The sequence below is a fragment of the Haplochromis burtoni genome, unplaced genomic scaffold, assembly GCF_018398535.1.
Source record: "Haplochromis burtoni strain Fernald_Lab_line unplaced genomic scaffold, NCSU_Asbu1 Contig_623, whole genome shotgun sequence".
NCBI lineage: Eukaryota > Metazoa > Chordata > Actinopteri > Cichliformes > Cichlidae > Haplochromis > Haplochromis burtoni.
The window spans coordinates 242,678-267,073 of NW_024582984.1; the positions used below are offsets into that span (position 1 = coordinate 242,678).

General features: G+C 39.6%; 1 protein-coding gene across 4 annotated transcripts in view; it reads right to left on the bottom strand.

Moving 5' to 3' along the window:
- Window positions 1–23,157, bottom strand: part of gria4a (glutamate receptor, ionotropic, AMPA 4a) — a 68,442-nt gene extending 45,285 nt beyond the window's left edge. For all 4 annotated transcript variants that reach the window (XM_014329784.2, XM_005948892.3, XM_014329786.2 and 1 more), the window contains exons 1-9: window positions 22,996–23,157; window positions 18,611–18,850; window positions 13,622–13,674; window positions 13,226–13,357; window positions 10,971–11,024; window positions 10,131–10,289; window positions 5,556–5,723; window positions 4,236–4,340; window positions 3,182–3,292 (exon numbers count right to left, since the gene is read on the bottom strand). In XM_014329784.2, coding sequence (XP_014185270.2) covers window positions 3,182–3,292; window positions 4,236–4,340; window positions 5,556–5,723; window positions 10,131–10,289; window positions 10,971–11,024; window positions 13,226–13,357; window positions 13,622–13,674; window positions 18,611–18,850; window positions 22,996–23,035 — 1,062 coding nt within the window. In that variant the 5' untranslated portion in view covers window positions 23,036–23,157. The remainder of the gene's footprint in view (window positions 1–3,181; window positions 3,293–4,235; window positions 4,341–5,555; window positions 5,724–10,130; window positions 10,290–10,970; window positions 11,025–13,225; window positions 13,358–13,621; window positions 13,675–18,610; window positions 18,851–22,995) is intronic.
- Between the last annotated feature and the right edge of the window lie 1,239 nt (window positions 23,158–24,396).

The following is a 24,396-nucleotide window of genomic DNA, read 5'->3' on the forward strand; positions in this document are numbered from 1 at the left end:
CAGAAAAAAAAGAAAAGAAAGATAAGTCCTTTAAGAGCTTTAGAGAAACTCTATCAGGCTGTCTGTTCTCAGTCATTTTCGAGGGTCTGTGTTTTCTGTCTGTTGGTTTGTCTGCAGACTCGGCATCAGTGTCGCTGCAGAGGTTTCCTCATCACCAGAGGCTGCAAAGAGGAGGAGGTGGCTGAGCTAACATTAGTCAAGCCCTGCTGAGGTCACCATCCACAGAGAAATATGCAAAGACTGCAGGCATGGAGGTAGAAAACAAAGGTTTGGCGAGGCTGAAGAGGTGAGTACAGTTACAGAGAATCGAGAAGACGAAGGAGAGATGAGGGGAGTACGAGGACAGATGTGCTGGAATGTCAGATGAATGACAGACATATTATAGAATGACAGAGGGAAATAAACAACGGAAGCATGTACACACTGTTCACCATACTAATTTATTCATAACACCAGCTCTTCAACCAAAATGAGATTAATGTATTGACACAGTACAAAATAAACAGAAAACAGCACTGCACTGTCACAGATTACTAAATTGCCCTTTTAAGTATCTGATCTTGTTGATGTGTTTGTATGTTTCTCTTGCACCTGACTCGAGTCACCAAACCAAACACTGCAGTGTAGTTTGATATATTGCCAGCTGAAATGTGCATGGCTGAAGGTGAAGCTCAAACTGGGGACACCTAATCCAGCTGATTTAGTGTTTCTGAACTCTTTACAGCAGCATGCGCGGCTGTTTTCCTCTGCGCCAGCAGGAGTGATGACTGGATCTGGCCACCGGAGGCACTGTAGACTCACTGCACTCTCAAATCAACATCTTTGAGCCGTTGTCTGTTTGTAAGTATTTGCATGAGGGGAGGGCAATGGCGAAGTACAACTGCAGATATTTTGGTCACATTTGAGTTTTCTGGATGAAACGATGCAATGTGCCTTAAAACAAAACACCGAATTAAAGCCCGAGCATCTGTGGCTTGTTTTATCTCTGGGCTGAAATTAGTCTTTTGAGTTGCTTTCACTTGCATCACTTTGCATGCCAAATTGAATTAGACTGATTGCATTTACAGGAAGGGGATGGCCACCATAAAAACGCTGCAGATGGGTGAAGTGAAATCAAATGTAAGCGGAGGATGTGCACACATCCACCGATTAGCCCTCCTTTATCCTTGTTTGTAGAAGAAAGAGGAATAATTAAACTGGGCTGCAGAGCAGTGTCTATGTGAAAGCTATTAGAAGAGATTGGACTGAGGTCACTTCTAAATGGTGATCTGAGGTCACTTTTGGATTTGCCTACTAATGAGACATTAGTGAAATCTTCCAGCTGGACAAGTGCCACTCCCTCCTGGCTGTACTGCGAGGGCTCTATTGAACTCATCCAGCTCGTCCACTTCCAGGCTGATTTTTCTTTCAGTGTTAAAACGGTGCCATGTTGTGCCCTTGTTGGAGTTCATCCTCCAGCTTTCTGATGCTGAATGTATCCAAAAAGACCACAAAGACAGGTAAACCTCACCACAGAGCTGGACTTGAAGCACTATCAGTTCTACAGTATCCAAAAATTACTGTGGTAATTTCCCTCTCTACGAAAAGTGATTGCATGTGTTGACTGGTTACGATCGTGTGTAATCAGTAATCAGCGGACGCATTACCGTTTTCATTTGAATAATGTATGGCCCCCACCAATAAAAAGAAAACAAAGAGGGTCCAAGCTAAAAAAAACATTTCTTTTTTTGATAAGTGGAAGTTTCCAAACGCTTCCCATGGACGCTGAAACAATGGCTGAGGTGAGAGTGTGCCAGAGGCTGACTGGAAAGCCAGATTGTCCAGACATAAGGGTTCAATCGTCCTGTGAACCATCAGACGAGTCTAACAACACTTAAAAGGGGCACTTTAGCCTCGTATTATCACATTAATGTTGTGGCCATTGTTTCCCCACAGTACAGACTGCAATATTCATGGCAGACTCTATTAGCACTAAGGGATGACACATGCCCACTTCTCCTTTATTTAATTGTACTGAAAATAGCCCCAGTTCACCTAGAGGGTACTTTCAAGACACCCTTCAATGAAAAGGAGTGATGCGGCTAAAAAACAAGATTCTCACTTGCTATTAGAAGATAAAATGCAAAAGGTGGAGGCTAATCTGAGTATTTTTCAATATTCAAGAAACCAGCTTGAGATGATGTGAGCTTTCTGACATTAGGTCACTTCTAGTAGCTTCGACCACATGAAGATGGCTCCATGCTTTTCATCTTGTTTCAGCATAAATCAAGGATCATTAGACCTTCGATTGTTCAATTTTGATGAATCCTTGGGAATTGTAGCTTCAGTTGCTACAGCCAGTGTGGTTTCAAGGTTGGACATCCTGTGCATTAATGTTTTTATGCCTGTGAATCCTTTCGAACAGTTACAAGTGATATTGGGCTATACAATCAAACTGAATCGAATTGATGTGCTGCTATTTTGGCTTCAATGAGTGGTTACTGGTGTTACTGTTGCCTTGCAATCAGCTAGAAGTCAGGCAATTTTCCCCTCTGACCTCTGGCATCAAGGGATTATTACCCAAAGAACTGCAACTCACTAGATATTTTCTCTTTTCTGGGCCATTCTTTGTTGGCCCAGGAGGTCGTCAGTTTCTGAAACATCAGCAAGCTGGCGCCAACACCCATGCCTAATTCAAAGTCACTTAAATCCCCTTTTATCTCCATTCTGACGCTCACTTTAAACTTCAGCAGGTCATCTTGATTATGTCCATATGCCTGAATGTACTGAATCGATTCCATGTGATTGGCTGATTAGGTATTTGCATTATACCACTCGATCAGGGGTGCCGAATAAAGTGACTGGTTAGTGTGTATCCTATCCCCTGTGAAATATTCTAAGTGGGTGTTCTGAGAAATTCTCTGCCTATAGTTTTCCTATTCCATCAATTTCCACTTACTAATCTTGCTTGGAAAAAAATGTAAAATAAAAACTTATTTCATATGGTTATCATATTTTTTCTGGTGTGTAATTTTTTTTCAACATAAACTTCAAGTCTCTGCATACTTGCTCAAGTCAAATCAGGATTCTGGTGACATTAGGCTATGTAGTTTGGAACGACTGAGTGTCCGCGCTGAAGGAGAGCTTCACCCAAATAGCACCCAAACAATGGAGAAATGAAAACAGTCAGATGGTACATTACCATGATAGTTGTCACGACAACAGTCCGGTTCTCCATAGCCGAGCTGTCATTGGACAGAGCATTTTCATTCTGGACCAACACAAGTTTGTCTATGTCGTTCCAGTAACCAATCTGAGGTAAACAGAGGGATATATGGGAGTAGGAGAAGATGAATGAGAGGAATAAGAGAAAAAACATCCATGAAAATATAGTTTAATGTACTTTCAATCAGTTTTACCCTCGCACAATTTATGCAAAATGTAATTCGACATGCATGCAATACAATCGAGACAGAAAAGGTAAAACAGAATCATTAAAGGAAATGAGAAGGCGAAATAGGAGAAAATGAGACTGAGAGAGAGATAAATCAGATTGAGCAAACTCCAGGAAATTTCCCATTGGAACTGTAGGAGATATTGAGTGTGAGCCAAGAACCTTCAATAAACACACATTGCTGTCGAAGGAACAATTGCGATGCTGGAACATGGTGCTATATCTTTATTATTGGGGCTACATGTATGTGATTTTCCAGTATAGAGAATTTATAAGCTGTTCCAAATGACATCCTGTCCTCTTACTTTCTTCTCTTATTGAGACAGATTATGTTCAAACTTTACTTATTTATGTCACTGCAGATTTTATGTACCCCCAGGTTGCCTGGGAGCTGATCTCCAGTGTGTACTCCAAAAAGCCATTAATATACACAAGCTGTGATGGCTGGTTTGATTGCAGTCATCTAATGGTATTCATAATTGCAAACAGAAGTTATTAATTAAGAATTATGAAAATAATTATGGCGTAAATTATTTTTTTATGAATGGAGGCTGAATGAAGAATGAAGCACTATACAAATTAACAGGAATTGTTTAAATTAATTGTGATTTATGTATATATCCTGCTGAGGCATCGCATTTGCTCAAATTAAGATAAACAGCATTTTCTTTGCATTTTCCTGTCTTTTAACATGGCTTTTTAGAAACACGGTCTAAAATACTTTGCTCATGGTATTGCTGTGAGTATCTGGACTCAAAAATTTATAGTCCTTGTCTTTTTTTAATGCATGAGGAACGTTTACCTTGCGCGGGCCATTGCTCTTGAGTTCAAACACGTCCATCGTGTAATTCACCCTCCGACCGTAGTGATCAAACTGAATATTCCCAGTCAGGCCCTGAATGCGCACCTGGATGAATTGTAACAGTAGAAACATAAAACTAAAATAGTTCATACAGATGTTTAAGATCGCAGACACTCAGTGAACAGTCAGGAGTACAATAGGAGTGCTTGGGCTTCTTTTTTTGTCTTCATGGTGAAGCCAAGCAAGCGGTGCTTAAACAAATAGTTCAATAACTGCAACGGGATGTTGCAACAGAGACAAAATTGAGTTTCCATTAGCAATAATTTGATGCACAGTTAACATTAAGACTGATACCCGTTATTTATTTCAATTATGCCAAACGAAACGCTTGCATTGTTTCCTATGAACACTTTGTGCCCAAGCTGAAAACCTGAATTGAGTGTGGGAATGTTAGCTGCTGCCACTAAGCAACTATAAACAGAAGAATTAATGAATGCAAATACTTTAACGGTGCTGGGTTTTTGACCCAGTGTTTTGAGTTTGTTGTTTAATGTTCTCTGTTGATTCTTAGGTTGCCCCTCATTTGTTGTCATTAAGCGTTAGTTTGTCTTTGCTTTTAGAGGCCAAGTCTAATTAAAGTTAATATTGTCTCGTTTTCACTTTAAACATTACACTGAAAGTCTGAGGCAAATACCGCTGATGGGTAAGTACATGAGACATTAATATAAATTGATAAGATATAGAAATACGGCAGTACAAGTATAAACATAGAGACAATTGAAGTCCTGTTGATACAGTATTTTAAAACAACTGGACCAAAGCATTTATTTCCATAATATTTTGTTCTGTCATGTGCTGTTTTTATCATCAAATGGTTGGGACCTCCACAACTTTAACATTATGACCACAAAATTTCTACCGATTCACAACAGACAACAGCCGCAGTCCCTAACAGAGCATCCATGTACTGTATGCCTTATTTTCAAAATAAAAGCACTTGGATTTAACTTTCCAAAATAAAGGCACAAAACTAAGAGTTTATCTGAATGGTTTAATTAGTTTAGTTAGTGTTTAAAACCTTTTCAGTAATTTTTTCTGCTACCATTTTGTTTCAGATTATTTACAACCTATTTACCTCCAGCTTTTCAGGAGAAAGCAAAAAAAATAAATAAAAAATTCTACATCAGCAACAATCCTAGTCTTTCTTCTTTGTTTTGTTCATTTCATTTGTTTTTTGTGTGTTTACATGTGATAATGGATAATTCATTTAGCATTCACTCTATTATAAAATTTGTACACTATCAGTGAAATTGAGCCAACCTGTTTGAGCGCACGCTCCATATCTATTCCTTGGTTCCAAGGAGCAGCTGGATTGGCCAGACAGTCACCTGCATTGCCACGGCGACTGATATCGATTTTTTGACGGCGAAGGGTGCGGAAGGCTTCAGCCATTACAAGGACACCATCATAAGTCAGAGATGAGGTATACTGCGAAAAAGAGAGAGGGGACAAAGGTTACCTCTTTGACAAGCCTAAACTTTGTATAGAACTGTATGTATATCTTAGGTCCTTCATGTTATATAACTGATAACATAAATTGCCTAAAAACTGTTTTATTATCCTTTTGCATTAAAATGTTTAGTGTGAAGTATTTCAGTATATTTGTTGCTTTCCAAGAATGTTTTTCTACAACAGTATTACTACCCACTCACATCTTTTGACCAGGCTTAGACCATCATAACTCTACATAAGGGAACATGATCATTATGTAAACTGTGACCAGTGCCACAGTCTATCTCACTGCTCTGACTTTTATTTTATTTCTCCAGTAAATATCAATCAACACCACTATAAATGTAACATCACTGTAAATGTGCCAGGATTAGACAGAGTTACGGTTTTTAAATAAAGTCACTGTACGTGACATTGAAGCCATTTAAATGAGTTAAATTATATCATAAACGTGTTTTTCAAATATGCCATAATTCTTTGTCATGCTGATTGCCAAGGTTTACAAACGCTTATTACTGTTTCACTGGGTTGTATTATAAAATAGACTTAATACCTTTAAAATGACTTGCTATTAATTTTAATTCAATGTAAGACACTATCAGTGTCTGTGCTCTGATGAAACCCTGCAAGTGATGGTGGTCTTGACAGATTGCTTGACAAATTCATTATAGGTAAGACACAGCGCTGCAGGGAAGAATACACACACACACTCAGCAGCAACACCCCCACCCAGGACACACACAGACACGCAGCTCCACACAGATGGAGGCAGTCAAACACTCAGCAGGCTGCCTTCACATCGCGACAGAAAGAAGTGGAGGGATGAAAATGGAAGGATGCAGGCAAGTCGGCTGAGATTCTCTTGCCAATGCTTTCCACGCCTCTGCAGGTAGTTTCTCTCTTATTGACATCCCTTGATTTGTATCCCACAAGGTGTTTTTGCAAGGCTACGCAACTGTGTCATCCTCCTTTCATCTGTACCCTTTGAAACTAAGGAAAGCCTTTAGGCATGTGACTGACAGATGAAGACTATCCGAATCACAGAGAAAACAAAAAGTGAGCCAAGTAGTTTTCTAACTTTCAGTTTATGTCAGGAGCAGAGTACAAATGTTTTGGGGGCACAAAGAAACAGAATTACCTTTTAAAAACACAAAGTTTCAGAAAATTTTCCCCAGGATCAGATTCAATCTTTAAGTTTTTAAATGTGGCTTGTCAAACAGGATAAAACATTTAGAGAAAAATATCAGGGACCGGCTTTATGATTAATATATAAAGATGAACCAAGTAGTTTTCATTTTTCACACATATTTATAAAAATCTATGCAGCTATGACGCTTTGCAAAAAGTGAATGATCAAATCCCTCCTTTTGCAAGTGGAAGGACTTGAACATTGTCCAGTATAATCAAATGCAAGAAAAACTAAAATTATTTCTAGTAGCATTAGCTGTTATTTATCTTTAAAGCTAATAAAAATGCCATTTTGCTAACTAGCTAAGTTTGTGATGTAAACGACTCCATCCAATTCGAGCCAAAACCATATCTGACCTAAATTTCACTGTCTTTGTGTAGCTCTCTTATGGCTCCCCTGCTGTTTTCAGATCACTCCTGGAAGTATTCTGATGACTTCCACATCTGAATCTTCACCTCTTTTACTGTCACGCAAAGAACAAAAGAACAAAAATCAAACAGAGCAAAATTCTGCTGTTGGGTAGATGTTACAGCTAAAACTTGATCCTGAATAATTTTGGACTTGGTATTTGACCCTGACATTCACAGTCTGATCATCAGGTCAAATTCCTTTTCCACAATTCCCATGACTGTGACAATATGATGACTGAAAATACATGCTTCTGATTATTCTCTGGGTTTGGATGCTGCAGGCTGTTTCACTGAAAGCTGCTGTTTGTTTGCTGTCTTGTAGCCAAAGCCTTCCTTATTTAATTCCATGTATAGTTGTAATTTCCTGTTTTGAGAAGGGTTTTTGGTTTTCCAGATATCCAGGGTTGTTGAATCTGTTATAGATGTGTCCTTGCATGACAGCATTTAACGTGGTGTCATGAATAACACTGGCTGAGCACGAGTTCGTCTTCGTTCAGAGGGAGAACGGTACGGTCTGTGAGTGAAGGCTTTTACTGTTACGTTCTGTTCTAATTTTGTCTCTCCAGCATTTCCTTCTTTTTGAGACTTTGTCTGTTAGCTGTTTGTTACGTCCTGTTTTATTTTGTGAGTTGTTTGTCTCTTTTTGACTTGCTTTTAGTTTTACTGTCTTTTCATTGTCTTGCTTAATCTCAGCTGTGTCTAGTTCCCATTGTGTTTCCTCTCATCCCTGATCATCCCTCTGTATACAGTCCTGTGTCACTTTGGTCGTTTTCAGAGTGTCTGTGTTTTTACGCTTGTGTGCTCTTTTTTTTTTTTTTTAAAGTAGGGCTGCTGCCTTCTACCCAATATGAATGTTTAATTTTTTATCTTTTCCACCTGTAAGTTCTGAACCTGGGTGTCTTTCCTGTGACAATAGCTCAAAAAAAAAATGGATAAACTGGATTTGATTAAAAGCAATAACAAGAAAGATGGAAAACATCAGGATTGTGCAAGAAGTTAATAGACGAACAAAAAGAAAAAAAAAAATTAAACACTACATTGAAAAAAATATTAAATGAGTTTCTGAGAGGGAAATAAGATCTGAACATTTAATTTCATACCAGCAATAATAACTAAAAGTAGAATTTAAGTGAGTAAATCTAATGTTTACTAAGATTATTATCACGATGATCATTATTAAATCCTTCTTATTAATCATTTTGATTAAATCTGTTAACACAGATGTGGTCAACATTCATAAAGTCAGATCAAGTGTTTGAAAGAAATTTGGAAAAATAGTTTGTATCTCCTGAAGTGATCCTAATTATTATTTACAACATTTTAATGAGCTTAATATATTTCTTTGACAATTACTTTTCAATAAAATCTCCAAGCAAAACAAAGAGAAACCAGCAGTTAAGAGATTTTGATTGATGGGCGGCTCAAATTCCAGCCTCAAGTGTAGAAGGGACAATTCTCAGTAGTATTTCCCACCCTGCCCATTATCAGGCCACATTTTTATTTGGCCTAAGGCTACCAGTTGCCCCAAGGTTAACTGAGCTCATTTTTTTCTTTTTTTTACAGAGCAAAAATTAGCCAAGAGCAATTTGGAGGCATCTGTTGTCACGAGAGGTAACTGGATTTCTGTTACTGTTAAATCATTCAAATCATTGTTTCCAGGTTTGTAACACAGTATACGTACATGGCAGCAAAAGTAAATACATTCTCTGAATGCACTTAAACAAAGATGTTTAGAGGTTTTGAGATTTGAGCACTTACAGGTGTGTTTGCTTCTGTTTTGTGCATCAAAATATGTTCACTGTGTTTATCTGTCACAATCATGCATAATAGGCTTACCTCAATTAACACACTAAATGTTGTGTAAATGTTAAGGGACGATTGATGAAGCTGACATCTACTAATGAGAATTCATTAGGTGAATCTAAAACTGATGATTAGCTCATTAACACTGGGACTGGGTGAAAAATAGCGTGCCAATTAGAAATCGTAAAACCATAAATATATATTTGCATCACTGTTACTAGTTACTAGTAGTTACTGCATTACTGTGTTTTTTTGAGGATTATTGAATACAAACAATTTCAGCAAGCGGGCAGAGGGCTGACAGCTGATGTATTTTTAATGGGTAGGTGGACATTTTTTCTATAAATATACCCACAGGTCAGTGCTCTGTCAAGGGATTTAATTGTGAATATCTATAAGGAGCTAGAACTATAAAGGTTAAAGAAAGATATCTCAGAAAAGTGAGTAAATAGGTGAGAGAGCCGACACATGACAGCAGAATTTTATTCTAAACAGACACAGAACACCAAAGTCTTTAGTCTACATAATCTGTATGCATCACGTTAACCTTGAGACTTAATCACAGATAAGCCTTTTCACTGCCATATTCTGAGGTCATGCTCTGATTGGCTAAGAAGCTGTAACACATGCACCACATCACACTCTGAATGGTTCAAATACTGCGTATCCCCCTGTGGCTGGATACCTGATTGAAAACCTTCCGTGCAGCTTTTGCGTTGAATTTCAGGTACAAAGAGCAATTTGCACATCAATGGCAGTAATGTGTGTGCGCGCACTTCAAGTAACTGTTTATCTCAATACCATGCATTTTTGAAGTAAGTCTGAATGGAAGTCCTGCATTTTCTTCATTCCATATTTTGCTGTAGAATTTATTTCAGTGCTTCAGCTACCACACAAGACTATGTTTCAGGTACCGAGACCTCTGTCTGACGCAGATTTCCAAAATGCATATTCAATGATAGAGCAACGTGTTTTTATTACCTTAGGTGGGCTTTCAGATCCAGGGTATTCACGCTGATCGAGTTTGTTCCAGCGCTGCATAAGTTTTATGACAATAGGCTTGCTGAAGTCCACTAACTGGAACCCGGTCACATTGGCCCCGCCGTGCATGAACCTTTCCAAAGATATGTCCTTGAAACCCTGGGTAGACCAAAAGCATGACAGAAATAAAGAACTGTGTTTGGAACAATGTAACACAAAAACCACAAAAACCTTCAGACCAGACGATATAATGCAGTCCATATTCATCTTATGAAATATCCAATGAAACAACCATTTAATCAGTGTAAAGAAGGTACACTTCACTAATTACACATTTATTGCCTGAGATATCTTAATATAAGAAAAAAGTCTCAGTTTTTCTGATAAAGAAATGTGTTTTATTTTGTTTATGTATTTATTCTAACTGTGGAACCACTGTAAAAGTCAAACAAAACCCAGAACTTTCTACAGTAGATCATTTAATTGATTAACCGCTACTCAAGTACTTCGGTATCGTATGAATGGCCATGGGGGGGATGTCTTTATGAGCAGGAAAAGCTGTAAAACATAAAACTTTAGTTAAAAGTCCAAAGTTTAAGCCTTCCTTCACATTTTCCAAAACTGTCCAGTGACCCAGATTGGAGACCTTGTCGGCCCAATTCTGACCCCCTGGCCATATGTTTGAGACCCCTGGTCTAAGGTTCAAAGTCCTCCCACAAACTAAGATCTCCAGATTACATCCCCACAGTGGAAACTTTGCAACATTGAGGAATCACTAAAAGCAATGAAATTCCATCTAACCTGACCTACAACAGTTGAAAGCAACGCCAGCATCCTTACCAGGTTTGCTATGATGTAATGGTAACCTTTGACATGTTTCCCCACACTGACAGCCTGAAAAGAGAGAGGGGGAGAGAAAACGTGGATTTAATTTGGAAACCAGGGGAAAAGTAGCATTAGGGAGCACGACTGGGGTGACAAGGACAAAAAGGTGATTTCCTCCATCTCTTGCTCCATTACCTTCCTTAACAGTGGTGCTGTGGTTACTTTATTATGCTGATTAAAGGAGGATAAAATGATGAAGACTTTGGTACCATGCTGGCTAAAAACTCTGCAGACTTTTAAAATGTTTTAGTGATGCAGAAAACAGCCAGTACTTTGTCTTTTGGAGACATTCAAATTGAAATGATAAAATTTAATTTGTTCTGTTGAAATAGCTGCTTTTGAGAAATGTAGTTCCACTGAAAGAAAGCATATAATACTTGACCTAAACTTGAAAACAGGTCAAGTCTGACCCAAACACAATATATGGGTTATAAAAGCTGCAGATGATTTCACTCTTTTCATTTTTTTTGTTTTTTTTGTTTGCTATTTGATTTCAAACGTGACCTATAAGGTAAAAATATTTCTGCTCAAAACTAAAACCCGTGAGTTTTTGGTCACTGATATTATCCATATAGGGAAATGGAGCGAAAATACAGCAGACTGTGGGAATTCTGACAAAGTGGTCGAATGCATATTCAGATTAACAAGTGGCATAAACCTAATTAACAAACTGTTCACATTTTTCTTTGTCTCTCTCTCACCCACACATATCAGCGGCTTTGTACTGACGCAGACAGATGTACGTACACACACGCGCGTGCACACACAAAGATCGCAGCTGGCAGGGGCAGACAAACAGAGCAGTCTCTGTCTCAGAGCAGGGATGCAAGCCAGTGCCAGCTCTGCAGAGCTGACTAGTGTGTGTGTTTGTGTCTGTATGCCCGTCTCAGTACACATGTGTGCGTTTGTGCGTGCACCTCCTGTCTGTCTGTTCACTCAGCACAGAAGCCAATTAAGAAACAGTCTGTGTGTCTGAGATGCCGCTACTAGTGTGGGTTTGTGTCTGTGTAGCTGTATGACTATGTGCATTGTAATGCTGTAATTTTAGCTTTTTTTTTTTACATATATTAAATTTCTGTGTGTTACCAGTAATTGTAGGAGTTTCTGAGAGGTATGTGCATTAGTGAATGTGCTTGTGTGTATGTTTGTGTTAGTGAGTTTATCACATATGCAAAGTGAGGATCATATGTAATGACAGGTGGCAGGACCAATGGGATGTTGCAGCCCTGAGTCACACGCTCTCTCTTTCTCACACACACTCCTGAGACCTGTCAGAGCTCAAGACTTAACCATCAAACAAGACAGACAATCTAATGAACTCAGACAGCCATAAGGTGTCCGAGCGCATGCCTTGATATTTATTACGTGGGTATATGCTTGAAATCTGTGTGCGATAGCACTCTTTACTGTCATTACTGCAATCACACACTGATGTAGCTGTTGGGGAAGTCACAGTTTTTCATTCCACATTTACGAACTCCAGGGAAAAACTCAAATCTTGTTTTCTTTCCAGATGTCAGAAAGCATCAGGCGAGCTGCTGCAACCAGCTGAGTGGAGCAGACAGTCGGCAGACACTAGTGGTACGGTGAAAAATCTCCATTATGTGGTACTACAGTCATTAGTAACTTAACTTTAATTCTAATTGTTTTCACTATTTCTCACAGGGTCTCACCTCATTACTTAACACAACCTATTATGTGGTTAAAAGGATCTAAAAACGCATCATTGTGCTTTGGCTGTATCTCATTAAGTGTTAAGTGCAGGTCAGTAATGTCATCTCTGCCCTCACTCAGTGATATTTGGGCAGCCATTAACCCTATCTCATGATCTTGTTTAGCATCCAGATCAGTGTCAGACCTCCATGCACCAGCAGTTGGATAATTCTTTTTTTACATTTTAAAAATTCCTTTTATTACTTGTAACCAGGGACTGTAGAGTATTTATATATGTTGTAAATGTAATGTAGCCATTAATAAATGGCAATAACAACCTCAAACTTACTCTAAAACAGAATTATTTAACATTTAATAGACCTGTTAATTATTCCATGTTTTTCCATCCTGCTAAGTTATCTGCACCACAAATCTCTCCATATTCAACCTCCATACTCAACTAACATGAGTTACATGGTTTGCTGGCTTAAGCACTATTTTGGATTTTAGACTGAAGTATTCACAATCTTGTTGGTTAAATTTCCCAATAACAGTACCTGTTCCAGGATGCTCTGTAGTCTCTCAGGCTCCAGGTCAATGACATATTTTCTCTCCTGCCGTCGATCCAGGTCCTCTAAGAGTCTCCGATACGCCGCCTCATTGAAACTCTCCACACAGATTGCACTCACCTGTTTTTACATGTCAAATGCGCGCAGGAACACAAGAGAAGACATCATGGATAGAGTCATGCATGTAAACCTCAAGCAAATGAAAAAGCTATTTGAAGAACTAATCACAGAAATGTGAATACACAGCATGGGAGCACAGTGTGTGCATGTGGATGTTTAAATTAATATACTAGTTGTGCGCTCTGAGAAAGCATGACAATTCTTGTGCATGTGTGTGTGTTTTAGCAGGTTTCCAAGAATTTGCGCATTTGTGTGTGTCCTGACCTGCCATCCGTTCTGCCCCGCTCGCTCCATAATTGCCTGCAGTATTGCATAACCTAAACAACAGAGAGTAAGGGAAGCAAAAAAGAGAATTAATGCTGCACTAGGTACATGATGCAGTTGAAAAATGGATAAATTATGCTTTGCTGTTTTTTCCAGAAAAAAAACTAAATAAATAAAAGCGCTCGTGTTTTCAAAATCTGTTATCCTAATCATAGTTGAGGTAAAACCTTTGCACACTATACCAGAATTAGCAAAACCATTTCCAGGTGTGCATTACGCTTAAAAACTAAGGGCAAAATGCTTAGCATTTAACGCATCTTCAACTTAATTTTTTATCTTTCAGCCTACAAAGTGTAACGTCTGAATTGTCGAATTCTGATACTCAGTGTTGACATTCTATTGAAATTAAATTCTCAATCCTTTTCCCCCTTAAGAGTAAAATAGGATTAAAAAGTAATTCATGTGTAAATACTTAGTATTTATAGTCTGGAATCAAAACTATAAAATGGACTTCTGCTTCTACAATATGAGGCAACACACCTTTGAACAGGCTGTCTTCTTAATGTGTTTCTAATGAATCTGACTTGATCAAACAAGCAGAAGGTGTCAACATGAGTGACAATGGATATAATATTACACCGAACAAGTGTCATGTTGGGTCAAGACAAATGGGAAACATGTAATAATAAGTAATAACACAATGCAACAGCAATATTCTTTCTTAATATTGGCATGCGGCCATGTTTCTATCACAATGAGCGCTGAAACAAACCTTGATGCTAACTCTCTGAGCAAAGCAGATTCAATCAAAATAAAATGATATCACAATTCGCTGAAAGTCACATGGACACAAAGGCAGAGAAACACGAGTACAGCGGGAGTCTTCTAAAACACAAGACGAGAAAGCACACACTCTAGTTTGACCTTTTTAACCACTAGACTGATGCTATATAGAATCATACATGTGTCTAAATGAAAATGTCTGTGCCTAAAACTTAACCTAAAACTCTAAAAAGGTAAAACTTGGTGTAAAAAATAACCCAACTTTTGGAGAAAAATAAACTGACAAAAAAGATTTTGTGAACTTACGAAATTCACTAAACTAAAAGAAAATATGTTTTTGACATTTTGTTCACATGTGTCATCACAACCTGCCTGGATGAGACTTTGCTGATTTTGTTTATTAAGAAATTAGCAGGTGTGCGTGACCTGGAGTCAACCGCCTTCACAAAGTGCTTTGTTTTTACTGCAATAACCAGTTTAAGACTAGCTAATAAAAACTAAACTAAAAATCATCATTTTGCATTGCACCCTGCCTTTCGCCCTGTGACCGCTTTAGCACACCTGCAACCCTGAACTGGTGAGGCAGAAGAAAATGAAAGAGTGGATAAAAACTAAACTCAAATGAGCTTATCTGCTTCAGAAACTAAACTGTATTGAACACAAAAAAAATCGAAATGAAATCAGAATTAAAACTAATTGCAGAATACAAACGGATTATATTGTAAGTTACTCAGGTGTTTTGCAGTATGTGTGCCTTCCTATGTACTGTTTTTACACATATTATCTAATGCTTTCAGAAATGGGCATGCACTAATGTAATCTATCTGCATTTGTCTGTGAATGCATTTGCCTTTGCATGCACATGTGCAGTTCTGTGGACATCCACAGTTCGTGCCTCTGTGAGTGCGTGTTAGCAGCTGTCTCTGGAGCAGAGCAGGGTGCATAAAACAGATCACAGTGTTACTGCCTATTTTCCAGCACATTACAGGCAGCAGGTCTTGATGGGAGCCTGTAATGAAGGGCCCTGCCTTGGCCAAGTCATGGGTGAGTACAGCCCAAATTCTTACGCATCCATCTTTCGCTCCATTTCTCCCTCCGATCCCCCTTTCTCTCAAACATTCCCCCTCCTTCCTGTGCTATATGCTACTGTACATCCCCAGAGGCTTGTGATTTTGTCTGTCAACTTATTCCTCCTTTCTGTAATGCTCCCCCTGCCATCCTCCACTGCCCCCCCATCTACCTCCACTTTCTCCTCTTCCTAGCCCTTGCCCCCGTCACCTTGTTTGTCTCCTCCTGTCATGACTCACAGCTAATTTTCTGTCTTTTTGACTTCGCCACCAGCACAACTGACCTAACCTGTGTTTCCTGTTCCCCCTTTTCCTTCCTCTTTTTTTCCCCTTTTGCTCCCCCAGGTAATAACTTAAAACAACGAAGGCCACAGGATGCTGGCTGAGGCACCTACACACGTGCACACACACACCCACTATAGTACGGTCTGGGGACTTTACGTCATGTTTGACCTGTGTTTCACTCCCTGTGGCTGGGGATTAGTCTGTGTGGGACTGTATGTGTGTGTCTATTTGTGCACACATGTAGGTGTGTGTGAGAGAAATAACGTGCCAAGCATCCCCATGACAGTGGTTAGGGTCTGAGGGCATCAGCTGTGCCTGCTCCACTAACTTGCGTGTGCTGCATTATGGCATGGTCGAATCAAAAGCAGGTGAACGCCGCGAGAGCTGAGGCCAAATCTTTGTTTCTGGCTGAAAAGTGCCAAATCACCACTGTTTCAGAATCAGAATCAGAATCAGAATCAGAAAGGGTTTATTGCCAAATGTTGAGCAGGTTTACAACATTAGGAAATTGCTGCGGTGCTTCAGTGCAAACATACTGTCATAAATTACGCTTAAATAGACATGAAAAAAAAAATAAGAATAAGAATTAAAAGTGCTACGTAGAAAGATATATACATGAGTGCAGGTGGTGATCAGTGCCAAACATGGAATGATGCAGTGAACACAGCGTAGGGTCATGTGTTAGTGGTGGGAACAGTCATACGGTTATTGTTCATGTGTCCAACAGCAGAGGGGAAGAAACTGTTCTTATGGCGAGAGGTTCTGGTGCGAATGGACCGGAGCCTCCTGCCTGAGGGGAGCAGGTCAAACAGACTGTGTCCAGGGTGAGAAGGGTCAGCTGAGATCCGAGCTGCACGCCGCGCTCCTTATAAAGTCTGCTCATTAATAATAATAATAATGGATTGGATTTATATAGCGCTTTTCAAGGCACCCAAAGCGTTTACAATACCACTATTCATTCACTCTCACATTCATACACTGGTGGAGGCAGCTACAGTTGTAGCCACAGCTGCCCTGGGGCAGACTGACAGAAGCGAGGCTGCCATATCGCGCCATCGGCCCCTCTGGCCAACACCAGTAGGCAGTAGGGTAAAGTGTCTTGCCCAAGGACACAACGACCAGGACAGAGAGCCCAGGGATCGAACCGGCGACCTTCCGGTTACAGATGCGATTCCCAACCCCCTGAGCCACGGTCCCATTGCACAGTAATAACTTTTGTGCCATTGAGAACAAGGGCTATTGGGAGTTACTTTATGAAAAAAAAAACAAAAAAAAAAAGAGAAGAAAGGGTTATGGGTAAGAGGGGTACGCCCTTACTGCTTTTATAGGAATTAAGAGGGTCAGTAGCAGCTGGGTGCTGCTAATCAAATGTCCTTGATTAACTGATCATCTGCAAGTCTGAGCACCTCTATGAAAGAAAAAGTTTTGACAGTTGAATGTTCTGGAGGATTCAGGAATGTTTTAGCTCAATGCTGCAATCCTCCCAGGAGCTGACGTCCCAGGAAATCCACCATATAGTCAAACAATACAATGCTCGGCCTTAGAAATGCAAAACACCTCCAAGCAATATGTCTCAGGGTCTATAGGCCTCAGTAAGTGTGTTAAATGTTAAAGTTTGTGACAGCACAATTAGATGAAGATTGACGGGTAAAAAAGTACAACTTTTTTTGAAAGGCTGCCATGAGAAAGCCCCCCCTTAAAAAACAAAAACAAAACAGGGCTGTATGACTTAGGTTTGCAAAGATGCTTTTGAAAAAAAATGTCAAGGCTTTAGTGCTTGCATTGGAAAGACATGACCAAAGTGGAGATGCCCAGCAAAGTGCCAAGATTGGTGAAAACCAAACACAACATATCAGCACAAACACCTCATGCCAACTGTTAAGCACAAGTATGGAGGGTTGATCATTTGGGGGCTTGTTTTGAAGCCACAGGACTTGGGTCATCCAACAGGACAATGATCCCAAGCTCAGCAGCAAATCTATAACAGATAGGCTGTAAAAGAAAAGAACCAAGGCGCTGCAAAGACCCAGTCGAAGTCTAACCCTCAGTGAGACGTGTGAGGTACCTTAAGCAAATGCACGCAAACCTCAAATTACAACATTATAAAGCAGAGCGAGCTAACCACAGCAGGTCTTTATCCTGTCTCACCCCCCAGTTGGTCACGGCCGATGGCTGCCCCTCCCTGAGCACGGTTCTACTGGAGGTTTCTTCCTGTTAAAAGGGAGTTTTTCCTTCCCATTGTTGCCAAAGTGTGTGCTTATAGTGGGTCATATGATTGTTGGGTTTTTTCTTTGTATAATTGTGAGGTGTTTACCTTTATAATATAAAGTGCCATGAGGCAACTCTTGTTGTGATTTTGTGCTATAAAATAAAACTGAACTGAATTGAATTAAATGTGAAATACTAAAAATCAAAAAGAAAATTATTACCTTAATTTTTAAAAATTTTTTAACACCAAGGATGGATCCAGAAGCTACTGGATCATGTGGTGTATGTAGTATTAACAGAATGGCATTGAGTCCTATGAAAACAATGACACACCTGCCCATTAGCGCTTGGATTTTTTTTCTGTGCATCATGGCAACCCATGTAATTCTGTAAGTACATAATGCTTGCCCAGTTATGTTCCAGTCTTTTAGGCTTTTCTAGTTGAAATTGACCATTTTACTACATTACAGACCCTTTTAAAACCTTCCACAAAATCTTCTCTGACTTTGCTCTTTAAAACTCCGAAGGAACAAAAGTTAAGTAGAAGAAAATGAGAAGTGGTCAGATTTTGTCTTGGTCATAAGACCACTATATATTCGAGCTGTTTTTACATGCAACATTAGCGCAGTCATTGCTGGGCATTTACCTCTGTCTGTGTCGTAGAGGAAGACAAATCGGCTCCAGTCATAGTGGTCCAACAGGGACAGCAAAGCTCCTCTGATGGACGGCCGAAGCTGCAGCGTGAACTGGCCCTCGCCTTCAGTGGGGAAGCTGGGTGTCACTAGGCTGATGTGCAGGGCCCCACAAAACGATGTCAGCGTGTTTACTGAACGCTTGTCGTAAAGGCCGAAGATAGCGAAGACCCCCCTTGAATACTGAGAACAGACTGTGGACAGAGAAGAGGTGGAAGATGGAGAGGGGTCGGGGGATAAGGTGTCGGACACAAAAGGGATCCAGGTAGAAGAAGGAAAAAAAGTGGGTAAGTCGACAAAAATACTATATGACACTATATAATACTCAGTGACTCAGCTGCTAGAGAAACGGTCCAAAAACAGCAAGAAGGGAGGATGGAGAAGCCCTTAATTAAATTCACATTGTGGAATCGGGTTTCACATGTGAACCAATTTTAATGAGAGACGGCTTCAACTTGTGTCAGCTATGCACTAACTTTACACTCCTAATTAGACCCACAAACTGCATTTTTTCTTTAATTTATTTTTGAGTTGTGTGTGTGACTGATTTTGCAAATGCCTAATGAAACAGAACAGATCTTGAAAATGCATCAGTCATTTTCACATTAGACTGCCTTTGCAAAATGACTTTTATTTCACCCAAAACAGGCCCCAACACAATAGCCCTCCCTGCCGCTTCTTATGTACTTCCACATGTAGTTATAAATTACAAGCACAAACATTTGCAGGGGCATGGGTTGAAAACCAGACGCCAACCTAAGCTCCCTGACAAGACATTTTCAAATGCTCACACAAAATCGTTCCCAGTTGCCAAAATTCATGTTGCTTCTTATGCCTTTTTTGAGAAAATTAAAATGAAATCCAAACTCCCAACAGCTTTTAGATCCTTAAGATCCATCTCTGCACACATACAGACATGCAGAGCCAAAAAAATAAATAAAAAATCCGAGACCAAGCCACGAGTTCACTTCAAATATAGTCATTTTCTGCTACAGCACTGCAGCTCAGTCGCCAAACATCCGGAAGCTTTCAAACATGACAGAGAGAAGAGTAAAAAGCTCTGACATCTTCCGCTATGTCGCTTCTGCAAAATTCTACCCTCTGCTTTGTTTTGTCATTCATCTTTGTAGCTCAACCAAGAAAAAAGCATTTGGTATGTGAACAGAGGAATCCTCCATATTCTCAAAAAAAGAAGAGGACACAGAAATTAAGCGAGTGAAGTCTAAGAAAACTGTGTCATCATTTATTTCTTTTTATAGGATTTAATGTTTCACTTCGGCTGCCCACTTTCTCTTTTATCCTCTTATTCCCTCCTCCTCTTTCTTTTCTAAGTCCCATTCTTGCTTTCTTTCAAACAGCCATGTTTTTAGACTTCAGCTCTACCCTGCATCATAATTCATTCTCCGCCCCATCATACGTCACACTGGAGTAAACAGTAAGGCACGAAGACTGCGGGGTTTGCTTTTGGCAACTGTCAGGCATTACTCTAAATTCTTTCCTGTCTTTCTCCCTCTATTTATCTTCTTGTGCATCACATCACCTCATACCTTTGCCCCTTTCTTTAGTTTTCCAGGCAGATGCTCCATCCATCCTCTCTCTTTCAGCTTCCACCATCATCCACTTTCCTTCATCTATAGCTGCCTCCTCTTCCTGTTCCTCCTGCTCTCCCTCCCCCTGGGACTCAGAGTAATTCCATTATCAGCTATAAGCCTCAGTGGGGGTAAACACTGAGGGAGATGCAGCTTTGACGCTTGGGCTTGTGGCAATTAAACAAAGCTGAGGCCCCTACACCCAGGAGGCGATAAGGCAGGGATTTAGTCTCTGATTATGACAGGAGCTAAATGTCTTCAATTCAGAGAACTAGCATACTAGACGTACTTAGCATGCGTCATTCAGCAGTAGCTGAGTCATGGCGTTCTTAAAGTCAATGTTCTTAGTGTCTTCACAAATGAGTTTTACAACTTTTTCCCAGATTTCGGTTGATATTTCAGTGCACATGAGCGTAACATAAGCGATGCTGAAATGAGGTTGTGTTATAAGATAATAAAAAAAGATTGTACTTTTTTAGTGAAGTGCCAGGAAAGTGCAGTACTTGGAGTTTCATCTATTATAAATGCTAAAGAAAATCCATTTGTATGTATAAATCTCAGTACAACTGGCTTGATTTTGGATGAATTTGTGGTAAAAGGATCAACTATTTTGAGTTAAGGAAAAAACCCAGCAGAATGAGAAATAATAGAACTGAAGCACTGAACATGTGAGTTGACATCCTGGGTAGCAGATTGGAGCAGAGCTCCTGTGCCAGCTGATGACTTCTTTTGAAATGTGACTGAAACTTCTGGCTTAGATGCAGCTTATGACATCACTTGTCTTCAAATTTGAATTTTCCATCTACCTCATGGGCCTCCATCAAAACCTAAAGAAATATTGATAGCCTTAATCCCAAACCATTCTATTTTTATACAATACCAAGACAGCTGCAACTATACACACAGGCCCAGAGCACATAACTGAAATCCCACTTTTCATTCATCTGAGCTTTCATTCTTAGCTTCTGTTCTCCGTCTATCGCTTCTTCTTTTTTCTATTCGTGCTTCCTGATGTTGGTTTTGCCTTTCTTACACTCACTGTCTTCCTTTCTCTCTTGATTCCCTTTCTGATCTATGCCTCTATTGGCTTTTTTTTTTTTCTAAAACCCTCTCCACCAACACCACCCTGCCGCAAGTCTGGAATGTGCCAGACAGTGGCGTCATTGTAATAAAATGTGTGCTAAGCTTGCTTCATAAAGCTTTAATGAGAGGAAGGGACCAGCGGCATGGTACATCATCACCACAGTTAAAGCACTGGACACAATAGGTCTCCAGGGACATCTCCTACATTTACATCTAGTTGCTCCCCCTTCACTTGTTCACGAGCATCTCCTTTTTTGTTAATGTACAGTCTGTTTTTTGATTCTTAATTACTCGCTCTGTCTGTCAAACATCTCTGTTTCTCTGCGCATACCCCTCCATAAATCTGATGTCCTTCCTTTGTCTGCATTACTCAAGCCTCTACATCCACGGCCGTCCATGTTATTCTCTGATTTGTATCTCTGTGCTTATATAGAAAGCCCTCTCAATCATCTGCATACTCTGCAAAATCACTTTATTTCTTGTTTTCACATTCAAATTTGTCCAATTTGCATAACAGGGAAGAAAGAATGTTGCTGAAACAGTACAATAATTCACAGTCTAACAGAGTCGCTCTCTTTGCTTCTGGTGTTGTTTGCTCTTTAACCATTTTCCCTCTCAAATTCCTCACCATGATGCTGATGTCTTTACGACAGCTTCTTGCTTTTCTTTTGTTAACATAGCAGAGAGAATAGTTACCTTCTGTAATTAAATCACGTTGGATGTGCATGAAATTCAAAAACTTAATTTGTTCTTGTTCAGATGACATGATACAATCTAGGAAGAGTGGTTAGTTGCCTGGACTCACGAAATTCACAAGATTACATGAGATGTCAAACCACAGGAAGAGGCAGACAACCATACACACCACGTGTATTGTATGTATTACTATTTATTATGGTTTAACTTGTCAAGGACAAAAACATAAAGAAAATTCTGCATCAAGCATAGCTTTCCTACTTTTGTTGAGTACCACCATGGTTCAATGCCATGGTGGTACGTGCTGTTGCCTCAGAGCAAGAAGGTCCTGGGTTCAAGTCCACAATCTGGCCAAGTTTGCAATGGGTTCTCTCTGCGTACTCTGGTTTCCTCCACAGTTAAAAGTCATGCAGTTATTAGGGTAAGTGTAATTGGTGATTCTAAATTACCCAAAGGTGTTAAAGTGCAAATGGTTGTTTGTCTCTATGTGATAGTCTGGCGACCTGTCCAGGATGTACCCTGCTCCTCTTACCCTATCACTTCCGCAGCCCAGATAAAGATAAGAGGATGGGTGGATTGGAAGTTGCTCTAAATCCGTTGAATTTTTTTTGTTGAACATTATGTAATATGAACACAACATGCACTACAGACAGAAGTTACATTTGTTCATTCAACAAGATTATCACTGGTGTAACAAACAAATGTTTTACTAGTTCATGTAACAAGACTGACTTTTCACTTGCCAAAGTGTTTAAACAATATAACATGACTTTAAATAAATTTAAGTAGACTAACTTGGTACAAACAACAACAAACATATATTGTGTGGAAACAACACAATCAAGATGGATTAATATAACATGATTTGTTTAGATGGAATATAAGTGGCAAGATAAAATTACGTTCATCCAATGAATTGTTTTTTTTGAGTGTATGCATATACAGACCCATACTGTAGATGCTGTAGTTACCTTCACACACAAGCATCCCTCCATCCTCCAAAGCACACATGCAATTCTCAGTCTGTGATCTCCCATTATCTTGAGGTAAAGGCCAAAATAAAGCACACACATGAGCAAATGAGGAGTACAAGCTTGTTTAAAAGCCATAAGGTGCATTTTCCCTGACATTGCCTGGGGCTGCCTACAGGATAGAGCAGTAGTACCCGAGAATGGGGTGGGGGGGTGGGGAGTGGGGACGTGGTGAATACCAATAATCAACTTTATGTGCAATATAATTATAGACAAATGAACTGCACAATGGCTTACACTGAAAGTTCACGTTTAACTCATTTACCCAGGGGTAAGCTCTGGAGAAGCAAGCTCCTGTGCTTTTTTGTTCCAGCGCAGCAAAAGTGAAAGTTCAGATTTTCAAAGAAAAAATATTTAACTGCTTGAGGATGATCCTTTGAACAGTAAAATGTCCACAGTGACTGAGACTCCTACTGTATGTGAAATTAGTTATTCTATTCAAAAAACACATTGTGCCAGTTAGGGTTAATGTTCATTTTTTGCTCTGGTAATTTCTAATGTCTTGCTCTGACCTGTACTTCCTCCCTGGCTCATGTTCCTGATTGTCATCACCTATCTCTTGTTACCCAGCTGTATCCATTCCTGCTGATTATACCTCTGTGTGTGTATGTGTGTGTGTGTTTGTAGCCACAGAGTCTTTCTTGAGTTATCTGATCCAGCTTTGTCTGTTTGTGGAACTCCTGGTTTATTGTGGTCTCTAAAAACCTAAAAAGAACCCACACAGACATGTGGAGAACTCCCCACAGAAGGGACCCAGCCACCAGTGGGTTCAAACCCAGGGGCTTGTTGTTGTGGGGTGACAGTGCTAACCACTGCACCATTCTAGAAGTTTCATTTATTACACACTGAAGCACTACATTTGTATGGGCATCAAAAGCTCTGTTAAAGAGGACCATTATAAAGACAAGATAGAAGTTTGGAGATCAATAAAATCTGGCAGAGAGCAAAGTCACTGTATGGATTTCAGATTAGTTCCCATATAATACACCATACTGGAGATTATGACACAATGGAGCAACTCCTTGCAAAAAGCTGCCGGCACCACAAAGGTTAGAAAAGAAAAGAAATTTCATAATATGCCTGTAAAATTGTTTTACTGTTTTCTCCCATTTGGTTCTTTAGAATTGTTGTCTGAAGACCAACAAGGATACCCAATGGTATGTTTTCAATAAAATCATGCAACAGTAAAACACATGAAACACTTTTTCCCACAGCTCTTCTTAAAAAGCAAACAGGTTAACAGATGCTTCTGTAATAGACAATCATGCACACTTTTTACACACGTTTATTTTTAAATCAAGAAAGCAGCTTTTTATCCACTCTATTTATGAGCAGAAAAGA